General features: G+C 38.6%; 2 protein-coding genes and 1 long non-coding RNA gene across 3 annotated transcripts; all 3 read right to left on the bottom strand.

Moving 5' to 3' along the window:
- Nucleotides 1-12142: 12142 nt before the first annotated feature.
- On the bottom strand, nt 12143-12845 carry LOC133824996 (uncharacterized). The gene is made up of 3 exons (XM_062258001.1): nt 12585-12845; nt 12300-12455; nt 12143-12208 (listed from the first exon to the last, which is right to left on the bottom strand). Exons 1-3 carry the CDS (start codon nt 12843-12845, stop codon nt 12143-12145), a joined length of 483 nt encoding a protein of 160 aa, XP_062113985.1.
- A 153-nt stretch (nt 12846-12998) lies between these two features.
- Nucleotides 12999-15936, bottom strand: LOC133823099 (uncharacterized; the record flags this gene model as incomplete). Its single annotated transcript, XM_062255691.1, has 1 exon — nt 12999-15936. A coding segment is annotated over exon 1 (2841 nt), but the record flags the coding sequence as incomplete, so codon positions are not given.
- Nucleotides 15937-16898: 962 nt separating this feature from the next.
- On the bottom strand, nt 16899-18587 carry LOC133823100 (uncharacterized). Its single transcript, XR_009888142.1, has 3 exons — nt 17789-18587; nt 17634-17708; nt 16899-17165 (listed from the first exon to the last, which is right to left on the bottom strand). It is a non-coding gene; the product is annotated as an uncharacterized LOC133823100 (long non-coding RNA).
- Between the last annotated feature and the right edge of the window lie 3010 nt (nt 18588-21597).

Below are 21597 nucleotides of genomic sequence, written 5' to 3'. Positions count from 1 at the left end.
CATCAATGCCCAGGCTGTATTGAATATCTATCATTTATTATCCGAGATAGCAGGAGTATATTCTAATCTGTTATCAAATCATATCCCAATGAAAATAGGAATAATTTATATTAAATGTATATCTTATTTATTCACGCAGTTACCTAAACCTATCCAGGAAATTCCTCTTTGAATATCAGGAATAATGGACAGGGAAAGGGACGGCCATTTTTGTATTACCAAAACTCTATAGAAATTGAGAGAGAAAAGTAATAATATTGTCTCGTGGACTAGGTGAATTTTAACCAATGAACCACGTAAAAGTTGTGTGTGTGCGAGAGGGTTTTTATTATTTCATTATTGTTTATAATTTATCACTAATCTTCTTATTCGATTTCTTAATCTACCGTTGGCGAAACACCACGTCAACAATTTGGTGCCTTCACTAAGAGAAAATTAGTGCTTTGCAAGTTTCAGTCGACATTCATCATGATGCTCACTCGATCGATGCATGACAATGAGATGGAGCAGCCTGGTGGGCAGGAGGCCCATCATACTGCTGCTCCCGCTGAAAGGGGCCCAGACATTCAACAATGTCCTGGAAAGCAAGTGATGGGTCAGGATGACGCAGGGAGTTCAACATCACTCCCACCAAATCCTAATCCAGGGTATTTGACCGTCGTCGAGATGGAAAATGCCCAATTAAAAAGCCATCTCGCTAGGGAAAATAGGCAAATCGAGGAGGTCTTGGCTCAATTACCCCCTCTTGCAACCGACATTAATATCGAAAAGAGGCAAAGTGGGTCTCATAAGTCCCACTGGAATAACCAGTCTAAACCTAGTTGTTCTGTCAGAACCACCACTCTGATAGTAGGAGGAGATATAACTACTATTGCTGGAGGACCTCATTTGGCAGGCACAAGTAGCAGGGCCCGAAAGAGGTATATTAATGAGTTGAAAACTCATAACGGTGTGGAGTTTGTCCCGGAGTAGCGGTTATCGAAACAACAGCGGTTGGAAAAATAACCAATCATTTTCACGGAAGAGGATGCTAGCCACGTTCAATTCATGCTCGCTGGTGGTACCGTGTAGCTCGCTAACCAAAGGGTACGGAGGATACTGGTGGACAACGGAAGTTCCATAAATGTTCTTTTTAGGTCCACCCTAGAAAAAATTAGATTGTTCGTAACCGATTTGTAGGCGACCTCAATGACTCTATACGGGTTTTCGGGTGAAGGAGCAGTGGCCATAAGGACAATTGGACTAGTGGTTACATTGGGAGAAGATTCACAAACAGTCTCTAAAATACTTGAGTTCGTGGTAATCGACTGTCCGTCCGCATATAACGCGATTTTGGTGTTGGTTTTTATAGATCAAATCAGAGATTATACGCAGCGGAACAACAATCAAAATTGTTAATTTAACCCCACAAGATTTCTAGATCTACTTCTTCACATACATATATATATTGAATCAAAGAGATTAATATAAAATTACCTCAAGTCCTTCCTTGCTACTATCTTTTTGTACGACAAAAATCCTTGAGAACTCACACTATGATCTTCCAAAATGTTCTCAACACACAAAGAACGAGTGTGAGCTCGTTATAAAAAACAATAGGCAAGATCTATTTATCAGATGTTCTCAACACATGAGATTTGATAAAGTTTGAACATAAATTTGTGAAGAACAGTGACCTATGCTTGTAGCATTGTTCTATTTCTCTCAAGGAGATTTCACGATCTATTTTCTATCTCTGAAAAGTATTGCTCTGAAAAATTGATCTCCTATATTTAAAATATCCAATATATTAAAAATAAATCATTTTAGTTATTTTAAACAATTTAAAAATAACTAATCAGTTATCAGATTTTTGTTTAAATAATAATATTTTAATCATATTAAAATATATCATTATTTATTTAATATTTAAATAACTAAAATTGTTGAACGAAGATCCTTCTAGAACCTTCTTGTGCGTGTAGCACAGTGACTGTGCACTGTGCTACACGCCCACCTCATGCCAGGGAGGGCATTTGATTTTTCCCAATTTTCATCATTATTTAAATGCCAAAAATTCCAAAAATAAACTAATTCAAAATTAATTATATTTTTGTTAAATCAAATAATTAATTAATTACACATAATTATACAATAATTATGTTTAGTGCATAGAAAAATATTTTACTTATCAAATAAGTCTTTTTTCCCATTTTGTATTTATCTTTGTCAGTGTTTGTTTGAGCCATTTCGGGGACCATGGACCTATAACATTAAGCTCCAATAAATTAAAACTAAATAATTAAACTCTTTAATCATAATAGTTAATTTATTAGTTATGATATTTCTCCACTATAAATTCAGAATTGAACTCTTTATGTTATAGTTATACTTTTACAGAAATCTTATTTTAAGTTGTCTATTGATATAACCATCTTACAATAGTTCAACCCTCTAATTAATTAGTTCATAAATTAGAATGGAAGAATTACCATTTTACCCTTCTAATTGACTTCTTATTCCTTAAGTACCATTAATTCACTAGTGAATAATTAATCTATAATCTAATTATAGATTTGAGCTCAAAATCATCCAGTTCCAGAATTAACCCTTAAGGAAACCAATATACGATCCGTTAGGAAAGATTAGATTCCGTGTTGTTGATACATGTTCCCAGCCATCCATGATATTAAATCTCCAAAAGAAAAGTCATTAGCCTCATTCTATAAAGAGACCTTAACGAATGAATCAAAAGATTTAATAAACATAAACAGGAGTTCATGAACACTCAGGATTTAGGTTGATCTATAAATGATCATCAGTTATGATATGAATTACAAATCTTTATTATTAAATGGTTTTTGGATAAATACTTTTATTCATATCGGTCCCTGTCATATATAATCATATTATATAAAGCACAGTTACCGAGATGTCTTACCACATCAATAATCTGAATCTAGATTATTTGTATCAACATGATACTCAGTAAAACGTACTTACAACCCCAATTAAAGAATTCCATAACTTCAATTTGTTGTTGACTATTTTTATTCATTCATGTGATCTTAATTCTCTCGTACTAATACAAGATCACATCCTCAATAATGAATATGTAATTTTTCTAATATTTACAAAATTATTCAAACAATTATTTAATAATCTAAATATAACAATAATAGAACATTGTATTTATTTATTCATTGAAATAATAAATATCTTTTACATGCTTTTAGGACATACTCCTAACATTTCAGACGACTTGCGTTGATGGCTTTTGAAGCCATCACTATGATCTAACACCTGGCAATGAAGCTCCCCCAACCTCGGAAATATGCACAGTAAGAGGAGACTAGCTCGCCATTAGATAATGCTACAGCATTGCTATGAAGGGAAAATCACAAACCCAGGCAGCAAGCGATGGTTATAAGAGAAGGAAATGAGGAGTCCCAGGAAATGGAAGTTACCCGTAGGACGAAAGAACCTCGAGAAGGAAATGATGAGGTCTCCCAAAAAGACAACATTGATCCGTGGGTAGGCAAGAACAAATATGAGCTTAAAGTAGTAGAAGAGCTCGAGGAAATAAACATCGACCCAAAAGAACCTTCAAGAGTTATCAAAATTGGAAAAAAACTTGAAGTCGAAAGGAAGAAGAAGCTGGTCGAGTTTCTAAGGAAGAACCTGGATGTTTTCGCCTGGTCACACGAGGATATGGTGGGAATCAGTCCAAGTATAATAATGCACACTTTAAACTTGGACAAGAATGTTTCTGCAAAGTCCCAAAAATGGAGGCTCTTAGGGATAGTACAATCTAAAGCATTAGAAGAAGGAATAGCTTGCCTACTTAAATGTGGGTTTATCAGGGAAGCAAAATACCCGATCTGGGTTGCTAACCCCGTGCTGGTCCCGAAGCCAAATGGGAAGTGGAGAACTTGTATCGATTTATCCAACCTCAACAAGGCCTGTCCGAAGGATTGTTTCCCACTACCAATAATTGATCAGTTGGTAGACGCCACGATCGGTCACGAGCTCATGTCTTTCCTGGACGTGTATTCTGGATATAACCAGATCGCGATGAACCCTGCAGACCAAGAGCATACCAGTTTCATGACCAAGCATAACGTAAATTGTTACAAAGTTATGTCATTCAGGCTGAAAAACCGGAGCTACATACCAACGGTTGGTCAACAAAATGTTCGCTAACCAGGTTAGGAGAAACATGGAGGTGTATATCAATGATATGCTCGTCAAGTCAAGGACTGCCAATAACAATGTATCCGACCTGGAAGAATGTTTTGGCATATTGAGGAAGTACGACATGAAGTTGAATCCCCAGAAGTGCACTTTCGGAGTTGCGTCGAGAAAGTTTCTGGTGTTTATAGTCAACACAACGGGGATAAAGGCAAATCCGAAAAAAATCAGGTCATTGTTAGAAATGCCTTCGCCCAGGTCGCGTAAGGAAGTACAAAGCCTAACTGAAAAGGTGGCAGCTCTAAACCATTTCATTTCAAAATCCACTGACAAGTGTCTACCATTCTACAACTTTCTCAGGGGAAAAAAGAAATTTGAATGGACCGAAGAATGCTAACAAGCATTTTGCAATCTCAAAACACATCTAGCTGAACCCCCCGTACTATCAAAACTGACGTCTGGAGAGTGTCTGTTTCTTTACCTGGCCGTGACAGAAAATGCAGTCAGTGCCGTATTAGTTCGAGAAGAAAATTGGGCGCAAAATCTCATATATTATGTAAGTAAGAGGCTTCTCGAAGCTGAATCACGGTACCCATTGATAGAGAAGCTTGCATTCTGTCTCATTTTGGCATCAAGGAAGCTCAAGCCATACTTCCAGTCCCATTCTATTCATGTCTTAACCGACCAACCTTTAAGGCAGGTTTTGCAAAAGCCTGAAACGTCAGGACGTCTATTAAAATGGGTCATCGAACTTAGCCAATTCGAGATATTATATATGCCATGAACTGCAATCAAGAGCCAAGCCCTTGCTGATTTTATTTTCGAGTGCACAGGTTTTCAGGTTGTGCTGATATGGGAGCTAGTGCAAGAATTATGTAAAATCTTTCATTGATGGATCGTCTAACAAAAATGGATCGGGAGCTGGGATAATCTTAATCTCACCTGAAGGACATCGGTTCCATGCAAATCTCAGGTTCGGGTTTGAAGCATCCAACAATGAAGTAGAGTATAGTCCTTATTAGCAGGGCTAAGGGTGGCGAAAGAGTTAAAGGCAAAATCCATCCAATGTTATAGTGATTCTTAGCTCGTGTTAAATCAGATATTGGGGGAATACCAAGCTCGAGGCATCAAGATGGCGGCCTACCTGGCTAAGGTAAAGGGCGAGTTGTATGAGTTCGAGTTTAGCTCCGTTGAGCAAGTATCCCGCGAGCAAAATTCCAACGCTGATGCTCTGGCTCGACTCGCTACCACCAAAGAGGAAGATACACTGAATGTAGTCCCAGTGGAGTTCTTGGAATGCCCGAGTATAACGGCAAAGACGGTGGAGGTCAGAATGATTGACATAAAACCGACCTAGATGACTCCTATAGTGGGTACCTCACGACCGGAAAGCTACCAGATGATAGGAAGGACGCAAGAAAGATGTTGTATCAAGCTCCGTGGGATGTTATTGTTGAGGGGATCCTATATCGGCGAGGGCATTCGGTTCCCCTCCTGCGATGTGTTCTGCCCGAGGAAGCACAGACTATTTTGCAAGAAATACACGAAGGTTTCTGCGGAGACCATGCTGGGGGAAAAACCTAGCCCTAAAGGTACTAAGACAGGGCTATTTTTGGCCCACTTTAACAAAGGACTCAATCTCGTATGTGCAAAAGTGTGAAAAATTCCAGCGCTTCTCCATAGTTGCCCGAGCTACTCCAGTCGAGCTAACCATGATCTCATCCCCTTGGCCATTTTCAGCATGGGGAATTGATTTAATTGGTTCCCTGCCAACGGGAAAAGAAGGAGTTCGTTATGCAATAGTCGCAATCGATTATTTCACGAAGTGGGTAGAGGCTGAACCTTTGGCAACCATCATCTCGAAGAGAGTCCTAGATTTTGTTGTAAAGAATATCATATGTCGATTCGGACTCCCTAAAAGGATCTTGTCAGACAACGAAACTCAGTTTGATAGTGATCTCTTCATAGACTTTTGTGAAAAAATATGGCATAACCAAGAGTTTCTTGCCGGTAGCATACCCACAAGCCAATGGTAGGTCGAAGCTGTAAATAAAACCCTGAAGGCAAGTTTGAAGAAAATACTAGATGAAGCCAAGGGATTGTGGCCTGAGCAGCTCCCATAAGTACTCTGGGCCTACCAGACCTCACATAGGACTTCCATGGGACATACCCCTTATTCCCTAACCTTTGGAAGCGAGGCTATGCTCCCAATTGAGGCAATGGTAACGACTAACAGATAAAAGACATTTGATAAAAATCATAACCATGAGCTACTTAGTGCATCCCTCGATCTGATCGAAGAAAAATGAGAGGCGTCGCAATTACAGCTCGCCCATTATCAGCAGAAGATCACTTGTTATTTCAATTCAATGGTTAAGGGACACAGACTCGGATTAGGTGATTTGGTTCTCCGAAGGGTCTTTTTGGCAAATAAAGATCCCAAGGACGGTGTATTAGGGTCGAACTGGGAAGGACCGTATGAGATCGTAGAGGTCCTGCGCGAAGGAACTTTCAAGCTAGCCCGGTTAAGTGGGGAAACAGTCCCATGGACCTTAAATGTCCTACACTTAAAAAAGTATTATCAATAGTTCTATTGTCTTTAATGTTTCAGAGTTACCGTTTATGTAAGGCTTATTTATAAAAGCCATTTCAGTTTAATAACATTTGGATTATTAAATAACCAATTTTATCGTATTTGTTATCACGAGCTCGCTTTGTAAAAGCAACCAAGAACATTTATACGTTCTGGTTGCTTGGGGGCACATAACCGAGGAGAGTTTTAAGAGAGTTCAGCTTATTCGGATAAGAATTTTCAATTTAGAGTTTGGAGAAATTGATTATTCAACGGATTTTTAAAGCTTGAATTTTCAAAACGCGAACTAAGTTTGAGAAATCATTAAAACCCTAGATATAACCAGGTCCGAGGCCTAATTCCTAACAGGTATAAAGCTACTAAGCTTATTAAAAACCCTTTATATAACCAGGTCTGAGGCCTGGTTCTAACAAGTATAAAGTTACAAAACTTATTAAAAATCCTGGATATAACCAAGTCCGAGGCCTAATTCTTAACAGGTACGATGCAAATAAGTGAGAAAAATCTTACGATACAACCAAGATAATGATAAAATTTATCTTGATCTAAAGTCAACCCCTAAAATTTCGAGTGTAAAAGAATCTAAGGATTCATAAACATGAGAAAATAATAGACTAAAGGGAATGCAAATAGATCATAAGTTAGATGAATATTCAAAAATATATTGTCATCTCTAGGAGGAAAAACCTCAACCTAAGCCCAAAGGCAATTGTTTTGGTCCCAAGGGACTGTTACAAAAGCTTTAAAAAAATAATTATAATAAAAAGGGTGAAAAATAAAATTCACTAAGCTCTGTCAGCTTGCTCCAAATAAGTCACCTCCTCGCCATCCCCCTCAGCAGCTCCAAAAGCTTCGTCAGTCTCCGACGGTTCCTGTGAGAACCAAATCTTGAACCGAGCAAGATATGGGTCCCACAACTCGAGCTGCATGGAAGAGAAGTTCCCATCCTGATTGAAGGCCCAGCAATGGTAAAGCATCTCCTCCATTTGAGTCGATGACTCTGCAGCTTCCTCCTTGGCCTTAGCCTCGACCTCTATTAGCTTCTTCTTGAGTTCTTCATTTTTGGCCTGAAGCTGATCCATGCAACGGCTCACCTTCACGACTTAATCCTGGGAGGCAGACATGGCAGCTTTTGCAGAGCACTCGCCCTCCTGAGAAGAAACCAAGGCGGCTTTGGCGACCTATTCGCTCTCTTGAGCGGTGCCCAGGGCAACTTGGAGCTCCTCGTCCGTGGCTTTAACTCGAGCTATTCCACGAAATTGGGCAAGGACAGACTGCAGAAGAATGAAGCAAGTCAAGAATAGCTTAAAAAAAAGTTAGGAGAGTGAGAAGGACTCACAATGAGGTTCATCCCTTTGGCAGATTCGAGGACGTCCTCAGGACTGCGCTCCTCTATAGCCTTTAAATCTTTGGCGTTGGCTCTATAGGTGTGGCCAACCATGTGGCTTGCTGTCTCGTACACAATACCCCAAAAAGCCTCGGGGATCTTGTCCAGGCTGTGTGGCTTGACCGAGATCTGAACAGTGGGAGCCTCGCCTTGGATCACTTGAGGATTTGAGGGAGTTACATGTCGAGGAAGAGCTTGTTGAACTGTAACTATTGTTCCCAGAGCTAAGGGAAGTTCCTTTTGTGGCTACTCTTGGGTGGAGCTGGCTCCATTGTCTTTAGCTGGAGACTTGGTGGTACCCCCCATCTTCGGAGCTGTTTTATTTGTGACCCTGGGTCTCTTCACCACGGGACCAGCTCCGGTCCCAGCAGCCTTAAAAGCACCCCTCAAATCCGAGGCTCCTAGCAACTCCATCCCTTCACATGAAAAAGGGCGAACCGAGGATTCAGTTTAAAGAAGTAATTATTCATTGTATTATAAACACAAGAGAAAGAGCAAGAACCCTACCTTCCTGGCTAGGGGAGGAATCTACTACAATCATGTAACACCCTCACTTATTTTAGTTAAAAACCATATTTGAGGTGTTACGTTTTAAAACTATATCATAATTTATTTCTGCGGAAGTCTGGACATTTTTTTTTTTTTTTTTTTTTAAAACTTGAAAACTTATTTCACATTATTTACATTAAACATAAAGTGTGTCTCAAACATATTATACATAAGTATTAAATAACCTAATTTATTTTCAAAACATAACTTCACACTTTATTACAAACATCTCACTGATAACTAAAATAACCCACAAAAAGGTCGATGTGTTCATATGTACAAATCAGGGTCAGGACCATGCTTCAGTTCTCCTCATATCATTCACATATTTCTTTCTCTACCTGCAACACAAGACAACTGTGAGCCTAAAGCTCAGTAAGCAAAGTAATGCATGCAATGCTAATGATTACCCAATATCAATGGACATATACAACTTCTTTTTAAATTTTGGGCCCCTTAATATTGTGCACACTGTTTGAATTGGTCAATGCCTGCAGGGCTTGTTACACATATAATACAAAATCCCATGGGTTCTCCTCCGGCTAGCCTTCACCACAGTAGGGCACATTAAAAACCTTATTCCATCGTTGCCCCGTCAGGCTCAAGAGTTAAGGCGGCCACACACTGTGGTGTCAATACATATAACAATAACTCATATGGAGGAGAAATAAAAACGGAAATATGGCAAACAATATAATTGGTTCACTAAACCTAGCCCAAATTATTGGGCAGCCACTATAAGCCTACTATAGGCCTCCGTTTACACTTATTAACACTTTCATTTGCCTTTTCAAAACAGTGGCACTGAACTTAAACTTCTTATTACAACTTTCTTTTATGTTGCACAAAACTTGCAAAGGCATCATATAATTAATCATCATAATATCATGCATGGTCTTATATCATATAATAATTTACCATATCACTATTATGCCATGCATACAAATTTATGATGAAGTGTCACTGTATGTTAATACCACTTACTCACAAAATATTCATATAATGCATACTTTCACATAACACATAATTCTTGTGTTGCAGTTGAGTACTTTACTTACCTTTTGTCCACAATATATTTCACCGTGTAACAAGTGATGTCTTAGGTATTGATGTGCTTATCCTGACAATAGCATGGATTTCTCATCATAATGATGGCAGTAATACATTGAACTCTCATTTAAAAATACCCATAAGACTTCATATCAAATTTCATACCCAAAACATGCCTAAAATGCCTTAAACCACCTAGATCGAGCATTAGATTTATCTTAGACATTTGGGGAAATTTTGACAGAGTTTCCCCTTAATTTTAGCTATCCTCAAATATCAAAATACACCAATAATCAACATCAATTAACCTGCCATAACCATATATCCCAAATGCCAACATGATTCATCATAAAGTTATCATATACCGATTTTGATAAAATTCTTATCTCCTAGATCATCACCCAAATTAAATGAGTCTCCACATATATTCAAACATTTATAAACATATATACTCTCTTATAAACTCAATCAAATAACCAAAAATCATCTTGTACTCCAAGAACCCCAAAAACCTCATAAAACACAAAATTTCACTTACCGAGCAACTTTTCGGCGAAAACAATCTCTTCAAGCTTTTCTAAACCTCAAACCACTTGGAAACCCCAAGAAATATCTTAAAAAGGATAAAACACCATATATAAGTTCTCAGAAAAATTCAAAAACATAGTTTAACTTCCAAGTACAAGAACTTACCATAAAAAGGCTAGAACTAAGCTTAATCTACTTCTTTGGCTTTGCTTTCACTTGGATCTCCTTAGAATTTCTTCAAACCAGCCAAGAAATGGTTTTTGGTTTTATTTTCTCTCTGTTTTTCAGAATAATGGTCGTGCAAAGTGATAAGGTTTGATGAAAATTCCTTATTTTCAATGATTTAGCCTTATTGTAAAAAGTTGACACCTTTCATCTCATCATTTCACCTTTTGACTTATGAAAACCTTATCACTTCAATAATTTCGACTTAATCATCTGCTAGGCCTATTATCCTTATGTGTAAAACACTCATACCAAACCTTAGGTCCATATGACTTCATACCCAATAGTTATGCTTACCCGATCGAGCGTAGCGCACTTATGCTAAGCTCGTTTTGACTTTGCATCAATACCACTGATTATGTATACCTCCCATCAAGAATTGATCTAATGGTTCTAAAACCATTTTTACATCATCAATGAGACCTTAATCATACCTCGATTACATTTGGTAAATCCATAAATACTCAATTTTACACCGAAATACTAGTAATCGACATTGTACTATTTTCCACTACTTAACCTATTTTGCCTTCTATATCTCACTTTCAACACTTAATTCCATGCCTTGTCCATATTTTTCATACTTTCTTATATCTTGAGCACATCAAACACCCATAAAAGACAACTCAAATGCCACAAGGTTAATAATATTGAGCATACATATAGACATCACATACACAACTTTTATACTTATACATGAGAACACTTATAAGAATATGCATATGCTCAAATTATACATATTGTATGATATGTAATGCAATGCAATCATGTGATTATTGGCTATATATATCAAAATAATGTGGGTGCTACAATCCTCTACACCTTATAAAAATTTCGTCCTCGAAATTTCTCTTACCCAAATAGCTCTGGGTATTTAGATCTCATTTCATCTTCCCGTTCCCATGTCATTTCCTCAATGTTTGAACTTCTCCACAAGACCTTAACCAGTGAAATCTTCTTATTTCTCAACTCTTTCTCTTTTCTGTCAAGAATTTTCACTGGTTTTTCTTCATATGTTAGGTCTTGTTCAACTTCTATTGGCTCGTAGTTTAGCACATGTGAAGGATCTGGCACGTATTTTCTCAATAATGAGACATGAAAAACATCGTGGACATTTGACAGTGATGGCGGTAATGCCAGTCTATAGGCTACCTTTCCCACCTTTTCCAATACTTCAAAAGGTCCAATAAATCTTGGGCTTAACTTCCCTTTCTTTCCAAACCTCATTGCTCCTTTCATAGGGGCAATTTTCACAAATACCTTGTCCCCAATGTTGAACTCCACATCTCTTCGCTTTCGATCAGCGTAACTCTTTTGCCTACTTTGAGCCGTTAACATTCTTTTTCTTATCTTCTCTACTGCTTCAGTTGTCCTTCTGACCAGATCTGGACCAAGATACTTTCTTTCTCCCATTTCATCCCAATGAATTGGTGATCTGCATTTTCTGCCATATAACATTTCATACGGTGCTACACCAATCGTTGCATGAAAGCTATTGTTATAAGAAAACTCTATCAGACACAAATACTTCTCCCATGATCCTTGAAAATCTAGGACACAAGCTCGAAGCATATCTTCAAGAGTTTGAATGGTCCTTTCAGATTGTCCATCAGATTGGGGGTGATATGCCGTAGTAAACTTCAATTTTGTGCCCAATGCTCTCTGTAAACTTTCCCAAAACAATGAAGTAAATCGAGCATCCCGGTCTGAAATTATAGATACTGGCACTCCATGAAGTCTAACAACCTCTTGAACATATAATTCAGCCCACTGATCCATAGTATAAGTCATGCGTACCGGAAGAAAGTGTGCTGATTTTGTATATCGGTCTACTATAACCCAGATAGCATCATGTTGTTTAGAACTCTTTGGCAATCCAACAACAAAATCCATAGTAATCTCTTCCCATTTCCACTCTGGTATCCGTATTGGTTGTAGTAAACCAGCAGGTTTCTGATGTTCAGCTTTCACTTGTTGACAGGTTAAACACTTGGCTACAAACTCGACCACATCCTTTCTCATGTTGGGCCACCAGTAGTGTCTTTTCAAGTCATTAAACATCTTGGTTGTCCCCGGATGTACTGAATACAAGGTATTGTGAGCTTCGGTAAGGATTTCTCTCTTCAACTCCTCATTATTAGGGACACAAACTCTTTGCTTGAACTTTAGCATCCCATTACATGACACACTAAACTCATTGACCTTCCCACTTTCCAATTCACCTTTTTGTTCCACCAAGTAAGGATCCTCACATTGACCTTGTTTGATTCTCTCTAACAAGGTAGACTGAATAGTCATCACTGATAATCTTCCTGTGATCACCTCAATCTCCGCTCTGCACATGTCCTCCTGAAGTGGTCTTGTCAGTTTCCTCAAAAATGACACATTACCATGAGACTTTCTACTCAGTGCGTCTGCAACTACATTTGCTTTTCCAGGATGATAAAGTATTTGACAGTCATAATCCTTCACTAGCTCCAACCATCTCCTTTGTCTCATATTTAATTCCTTCTGAGTGAAGAAATACTTGAGACTTTTATGATCGGTATATATTTCGCACTTCTCACCATACAGATAATGTCTCCAAATCTTTAGTGCAAAAACAACTGCTGCCAACTCCAGATCATGTGTTGGATATTTCTGTTCATAGTCCTTCAATTGTCTAGAAGCATAAGCTATGACTTTGCCATTCTGCATCAACACACACCCTAAACCTTGCTTCGAAGCGTCACTATAAATCACAAGTCCTCCTGATCCAGATGGAATAGTAAGTACTGGAGCAGAAACCAATCTTTGCTTCAAATCTTGAAAACTTTTCTCACAAGCTTCAGTCCATTCAAACTTATGATTCTTCCTCGTGAGTTGTGTCAATGGCATTGCTATCTTGGAAAATCCTTCAACAAATCTTCGGTAATAGCCTGCTAATCCCAGAAAACTCCTTACTTCTGAAACATTTGTTGGTCTATTCCACTTACTAACAGCTTCAATCTTTGATGGATCCACCGCAATACCATCTTTTGAGACTATATGGCCCAAAAATGCCACCTTCTCTAGCCAAAATTCACATTTCTTAAATTTGGCATAGAGTTGTTTTTCTTTTAATTTCTCCAACGTCAACCTCAAATGTTCCTCATGTTCTTCTTGGGATCGAGAATACACCAAGATATCATCAATAAACACTATTACAAACTTATCAAGGTAGTCCTTAAACACCCTGTTCATCAAGTCCATGAATGCAGCTGGAGCATTAGTTAATCCAAATGGCATCACAAGGAACTCATAATGGCCATACCGAGTTCGAAATGCGGTCTTTGGTACATCCTCTTCTCTAATCTTTAATTGATGATACCCAGATCTCAAATCAATCTTTGAAAACACTCCTCTTCCTTGTAATTGATCAAAAAGATCATCAATTCTAGGAAGTGGATACTTATTCTTGATTGTCAACTTGTTCAATTCTCTATAATCAATACACATTCGCATCGTCCCATCCTTTTTCTTCACAAATAGCACCGGAGCTCCCCATGGTGAAAAACTAGGCCTGATAAACTTTTTATCCAGGAGTTCTTGCAACTGTATCTTTAATTCCTTTAGTTCTGCTGGTGCCATTCTATAAGGTGCCTTGGACACAGGGGCTGTACCAGGAAGTAGCTCAATCACAAATTCAATTTCTCTGTCTGGAGGCAATCCCGGTAAATCTTCTGGAAATACTTCTAAGAAATCTCTAACTACCGGTACATCTTCCGGTTTTAACTTTTGCTCCTTATACGTGTCAACCACACTGGCGAGATAACCCACACATCCACTTTCCAACAGTCGCCTGGCCTTCATAGCAGAAATTAATGGAATGCAACCTTTTGATGTCGCTCCAGTAAACATAAACTCATCTTCCTCCGAAGGCTTAAATATCACTGTTTTCCTTCTACAATCAATAGTGGCATTATACTTTGAAAGCCAATCCATACCCAAAATCACCTCATAATCGGCCATCTCTAACATTATTAGATCAGCATATAATTCCCTACCATCAATGCAAATAGGAACCCCCCTCAACCAATGAGTAGAATACAGAATCTCTCCAGATGGTAACATTGTACTAAAAACTTCTGACAATTTTTCACACGATCTACCCAACCTTTTTACATATGTCAATGATGCAAATGAATGCGTGGCACCTGAATCTATTAATGCATGAGTGAGAATACCAGATGCAAAAATATCACCTGACACAACAGAGTTGTTGGTATCAGCATCAGCCTGAGTAATCGTGAACACACTAGCATTTGTCCTCTGAGGTTCTTCCTTCATTTGTTGGTTCTTCATCAATGGACAATCTTTGATAAAATGATCCCCCTTGCCACATTTGAAGCAGCTCTTAGTTAGAAGCCTGCACTCCCCGAAATGATTCTTTCCACAAGTTTGACATCGTGGCATTTGTTGGAATCCAGGTTGCCTGTTTTGCTGACCTCCTTTAAATTTCTTATTCTGTCCTTGTCTAAATTGGAAATTCTGGGCCCCTCTTTTGTTGTCATTGTGAAAGCGGCTTTGTTCTTTGTTGAATGGAGTGTCTCTACGAGGCATGCTAGTAGCAGCTTTAGCTTTTGTTATTTTTTCTTCTCTGTGTTCAGCTCTCAAAGCTTTCTCCACAGCCTGAGCATAAGAAAGAGGCCCTGTACGTCCCATATCTACATCTCTAGCCAATTCTGGTTGTAGACCCTCCAGGAAGCGATTCACTCTACTAGTTTCAGTGTTAACCAAGTCTGGTGCAAACTTGGCTAACCGGTCAAATGTCCTGGCGTACTCAGCCACTGATAGATTCCCCTGTTGCAATCTAGTGAACTCACTTACTTTGGCAGTCAACACAGCTTCATTATAAAACTTCTCATTGAAGACCAGTTCAAATTCTGCCCAAGTCATCTGATTCACTTCTCTAGTCTGCTTAACCACTTCCCACCAGATCTTAGCATCCTTTTTAAGTGTATGTGCAGCACAAGAAACTTTTTCCCTGTCACTTAGTTGCATGAACTCAAAGATGTCTTCTAAAGAACTCTTCCAGTCTTGTGCGTCAAGTGGGTCAGTGCTACCTTCAAATACTGGTGGGCGTTGTTTTCGGAACCGTTCATATAATGGTTCCATGGGGTGCACTGCAGGTGGAGCTTGTGGAGGTGTTGGAGTTTCAGTAGGTGGTGTTGGTGCTTGCCTTTGTCGTTGTTCTGCTAACAACTTCTCAATTTGTTCAGCCTGTCTATTCACCACCGCTCGAAGTTGAGCCATTTCTTGTTCATATTTATTGCTGCAAGAGCCTTCAGTAGCCCCCATTCCATGTTCATGATCCATCTGTGTTATTATATATCTTTTAAGACAAAATGTCCATAACTTATGTCATTTAGCCAATAAAGCACATGATGCATGCAACCAACACATAATAAATGCACACATAAAATTTACAGATGAACTGAGCATTATCCTTTCCTCAACGTGTGCATATGAACGGTCTACAAGAACATTTTAACCATGGCGCTCTGATACCAACTTGTAACACCCTCACTTATTTTAGTTAAAAACCATATTTGAGGTGTTACGTTTTAAAACTATATCATAATTTATTTCTGCGGAAGTCTGGACATTTTTTTTTTTTTTTTTTTTTAAAACTTGAAAACTTATTTCACATTATTTACATTAAACATAAAGTGTGTCTCAAACATATTATACATAAGTATTAAATAACCCAATTTATTTTCAAAACATAACTTCACACTTTATTACAAACATCTCACTGATAACTGAAATAACCCACAAAAAGGTCGATGTGTTCATATGTACAAATCAGGGTCAGGACCATGCTTCAGTTCTCCTCATATCATTCACATATTTCTTTCTCTACCTGCAACACAAGACAACTGTGAGCCTAAAGCTCAGTAAGCAAAGTAATGCATACAATGCTAATGATTACTCAATATCAATGGACATATACAACTTCTTTTTAAATTTTGGGCCCCTTAATATTGTGCACACTGTTTGAATTGGTCAATGCCTGCAGGGCTTGTTACACATATAATACAAAATCCCATGGGTTCTCCTCCGGCTAGCCTTCACCACAGTAGGGCACATTAAAAACCTTATTCCATCGTTGCCCCGTCAGGCTCAAGAGTTAAGGCGGCCACACACTGTGGTGTCAATACATATAACAATAACTCATATGGAGGAGAAATAAAAACGGAAATATGGCAAACAATATAATTGGTTCACTAAACCTAGCCCAAATTATTGGGCAGCCACTATAAGCCTACTATAGGCCTCCGTTTACACTTATTAACACTTTCATTTGCCTTTTCAAAACAGTGGCACTGAACTTAAACTTCTTATTACAACTTTCTTTTATGTTGCACAAAACTTGCAAAGGCATCATATAATTAATCATCATAATATCATGCATGGTCTTATATCATATAATAATTTACCATATCACTATTATGCCATGCATACAAATTTATGATGAAGTGTCACTGTATGTTAATACCACTTACTCACAAAATATTCATATAATGCATACTTTCACATAACACATAATTCTTGTGTTGCAGTTGAGTACTTTACTTACCTTTTGTCCACAATATATTTCACCGTGTAACAAGTGATGTCTTAGGTATTGATGTGCTTATCCTGACAATAGCATGGATTTCTCATCATAATGATGGCAGTAATACATTGAACTCTCATTTAAAAATACCCATAAGACTTCATATCAAATTTCATACCCAAAACATGCCTAAAATGCCTTAAACCACCTAGATCGAGCATTAGATTTATCTTAGACATTTGGGGAAATTTTGACAGAGTTTCCCCTTAATTTTAGCTATCCTCAAATATCAAAATACACCAATAATCAACATCAATTAACCTGCCATAACCATATATCCCAAATGCCAACATGATTCATCATAAAGTTATCATATACCGATTTTGATAAAATTCTTATCTCCTAGATCATCACCCAAATTAAATGAGTCTCCACATATATTCAAACATTTATAAACATATATACTCTCTTATAAACTCAATCAAATAACCAAAAATCATCTTGTACTCCAAGAACCCCAAAAACCTCATAAAACACAAAATTTCACTTACCGAGCAACTTTTCGGCGAAAACAATCTCTTCAAGCTTTTCTAAACCTCAAACCACTTGGAAACCCCAAGAAATATCTTAAAAAGGATAAAACACCATATATAAGTTCTCAGAAAAATTCAAAAACATAGTTTAACTTCCAAGTACAAGAACTTACCATAAAAAGGCTAGAACTAAGCTTAATCTACTTCTTTGGCTTTGCTTTCACTTGGATCTCCTTAGAATTTCTTCAAACCAGCCAAGAAATGGTTTTTGGTTTTATTTTCTCTCTGTTTTTCAGAATAATGGTCGTGCAAAGTGATAAGGTTTGATGAAAATTCCTTATTTTCAATGATTTAGCCTTATTGTCAAAAGTTGACACCTTTCATCTCATCATTTCACCTTTTGACTTATGAAAACCTTATCACTTCAATAATTTCGACTTAATCATCTGCTAGGCCTATTATCCTTATGTGTAAAACACTCATACCAAACCTTAGGTCCATATGACTTCATACCCAATAGTTATGCTTACCCGATCGAGCGTAGCGCACTTATGCTAAGCTCGTTTTGACTTTGCATCAATACCACTGATTATGTATACCTCCCATCAAGAATTGATCTAATGGTTCTAAAACCATTTTTACATCATCAATGAGACCTTAATCATACCTCGATTACATTTGGTAAATCCATAAATACTCAATTTTACACCGAAATACTAGTAATCGACATTGTACTATTTTCCACTACTTAACCTATTTTGCCTTCTATATCTCACTTTCAACACTTAATTCCATGCCTTGTCCATATTTTTCATACTTTCTTATATCTTGAGCACATCAAACACCCATAAAAGACAACTCAAATGCCACAAGGTTAATAATATTGAGCATACATATAGACATCACATACACAACTTTTATACTTATACATGAGAACACTTATAAGAATATGCATATGCTCAAATTATACATATTGTATGATATGTAATGCAATGCAATCATGTGATTATTGGCTATATATATCAAAATAATGTGGGTGCTACAAATCAGCTCGGGTTTATTGACTGGGCTAGGCACAACCTCTAACTCTTGGATTAACGGAGGTGATGGAGAATCTAAAATGGTCCTAGGGGGTTCAGGTCCTTCCTCGGGGCTGGACTCATCTGCATACTACCTAAAACCAAGGGCATATGCACCCTGACACAGGGAAGGCCATGTCCTATGGTTTGTCCCATACTCCTCAAAAATAGTGGACCTAAAATGGAGAATTTTGTCAACTGTGATGGTACCTTTGGGATAGTTGTGGTCATAGCGTACCACCAAATGGTCCACACATTGGATGAGGGTTATGCTTTGGTCCGAGTCAGTGGGGTGACGACTAACGAGCTAGTTAGGGTTGAATCGAATTAGCCTATAACTAGCAGCAGCGCGATCTAACTCTTTGTAAGGGTATGGGTTACCTTGGCCGGCTGCTGCCCCGGACGCAGCTTGCTCTGGATCGGGCTCCTGACTATCTTCAGAAGCTCTCCTTTTACGCACCAGCGGTGCCACATCTTCTTCCTCTTTGACGTCCTCATTGGCTGGCAAGGCCTCTTGAGGAGGAGGGAGCTCGAGGATGACAGGAAAAGGAGCTCGGGTCCTTAGAGCTAGCGTTTGGCTCTTGCTAATCATATTGCAACACACCATGGTGGCATCATTCACAGTCTTACGATATTCTTTCTCCCTTGGAGGATGCCTAGACAAGGTCTTATACTGACCCCCGAGGGTCGCAGACCGCTTTGTCCTCGCAAATATAGCTGCACAAAGAACGAACTCAGTCAGAATCCTTAAACAAAAAAAATCAACAATGCACAAGTGATAAAAAGTTCACTTGATGAATTCATAAAGATAGAAGACTTACGAGGATGGTTGAAGTATTGATGGTTGCAGTTCTTGAACCCATTTGACATAAAGAACAAATCTTTATAGTCATTTGGGTGGCTGGGGAGGTCGATGACAGAGGCAGAGTTGGGGTTACGAGTGAGGTAGTAGAAACCATCACCTCTCCCTTTCTGGTCGAGACAGGCCTTGAGGCAGAAGAAGTACACGATGTCTACCGGAGTGGGGACCTCCCACTCGTGCCTCAGAAACAAATATTTTAACCTCGCCAAAAGCCTCTATGAGTTTGGGGGGAGCTAGAATGGAGCCAGTTTGACGTAGTTCAGAAAGTCTACAAAATACTGGTCCAATGGGAGGAAGGCATCGGCCTTCAAGTGCTCATCACTCCAAGCCCCATAGTCATCTTGGAGAGGGACGCAGCTCCGCTCTCCCTCCAGCACATGTCGGTCAATAAGGCCATCAGCCCCTATCTCTATCCTATGAGTCAGTAGGATCTTGTTAACTTTTCCCTAAGTCGTTATCCGGGAGACTATGTGCTCGGCCTCGAAGAATGCGTTGGGGTCGACCATGATTTCTCTCTCCACCACAGGACCGAAATGAGGGATGGGAGAATCAAAGGCGACTTGATTGCCTTTATCTATGTTATGAGCAGAGGAGTTCCCGACGTTCTTCTTTGCGGGTGCCATAATTCAGATCGCCTGACTAAAAAGTGGCCTATTAGTAGGCTTTCTAACTACGGCTGTGGAGGTACGGAAGTCCAAAGGTTTAAGTGGTTTACTTTCGAGATTTGAAAAATTATACGAGCTGAGTTGTGTCATGGCCTCAACATGAGGTCCCATGCGTGGTCCTAGGCCACGCGCTTCGATTTCTTAAAATTCCCTGATACTTCGGGATTCTTGTGTTAAATCCATCAGACCCAATACTTTCCTTTTGACAGCAGTTTAATGCAAAAACACCTAAGGAATCGTAACCTTTAAGCTACCTAGGATCAAACCTAAAATCCTTTCGGATTCTACACCCCAAACAGGTATTCAAACCGATTTACCATTAGAATTTTCATTGAAAAACCCAGAAAGTTTGCCAAGTTTTATGAAAACCTTGTTTCTAAATAAGCCTAATATCATTCGTTTAGCCTAAATTGAATCCTATCACCTATTTACAAACATATGTAACATAAACGACATTGAGAAAAGGATGTTTTTCACAATAAAAAGAAACTCACTGGAAAGCAAAGAGTTAAAAAATTCAAACTAGATGAGGAAATACTTATAGTTGATATGATCGATTAAGAGAAAATGTCGATACATCCACAAGAAACTCCCTGAAATCTTTTAAGAATCTGAAAGGCGATGGAGGGTTTTTTAGAGAAGTTGGAGAAGAAAAATAGAAATTGTTTTTGAAATGGAAACTTTTTTTATGCAAAGGTGCTGAGGGTTCAGGTCTGATCACCCTATTTATATGTAAACTATGGGAATTAATTCGGGCCATCCGATTGGGGTAGCTCGAGATCCAAAGGCCATGATTAAATGAACATACGAGGGCAAAAAGTTGACTGGATGTTTGTCACAATCCTCGAAACCCAAACGGATGCCAATTGTAGAAAGCCACGTGTCTGGTACTCGAGTAGTGGCCAGGCACGATTTTACATGGCAGAAGCCTAAAAGCCCCTATTGTGCATGTCAAAAAGTGACAACATCAAGCACGAACAGGAGCTTGGGGGGAAAATGTTGTACCCTAAAATTAGCACGAGTTCAATTACTCATCTCGGGTACAGTTGGCGGATGAATATGAGGAAAAATAACCAAGTAAGATATCTGGTTAACAATGATGTGAGCATATCGAGGATCAATCCAGTTCATACATGATACACATGTTATTATCAGACCACCTCTCGGGATAACAATCGAGTTCGAGACTTATAATGGCAAGATCTGACTTTGGGCTCTCTAAGCTTACTACGAGCTAGGGTTCATATAGTCTTTGAACACGAGATCAGGCGAGATATTCAGGTCGTGGAAACCTAGACAGAATGCATACTGAAGGATCCCAAGAGATTCAGAGATTCCTTATCTACTCATTAATGCCCAGGCTATATTGAATATCT

Source organism: Humulus lupulus, chromosome 3 (assembly GCF_963169125.1).
Source record: "Humulus lupulus chromosome 3, drHumLupu1.1, whole genome shotgun sequence".
NCBI classification, from domain to species: Eukaryota; Viridiplantae; Streptophyta; class Magnoliopsida; order Rosales; family Cannabaceae; genus Humulus; species Humulus lupulus.
The sequence above is the reverse complement of the archived record's forward strand: the minus strand, read 5'-3'. Positions and strand labels throughout refer to the sequence as shown.

Coding starts and splice junctions, on each gene's coding strand:
- LOC133824996 (XM_062258001.1), bottom strand. CDS start 12,845: ATGTGCAGAGCGGAGATTGAGGTGATCACAGGAAGATTATCAGTGATG. Junction 12,456..12,584: donor CTCACAATACCTTGTATTCA/GTACATCCGGGG, acceptor GCTGAACATCAG/AAACCTGCTGGTTTACTACA. Junction 12,209..12,299: donor AATCAGCACACTTTCTTCCG/GTACGCATGACT, acceptor CTATAATTTCAG/ACCGGGATGCTCGATTTACT.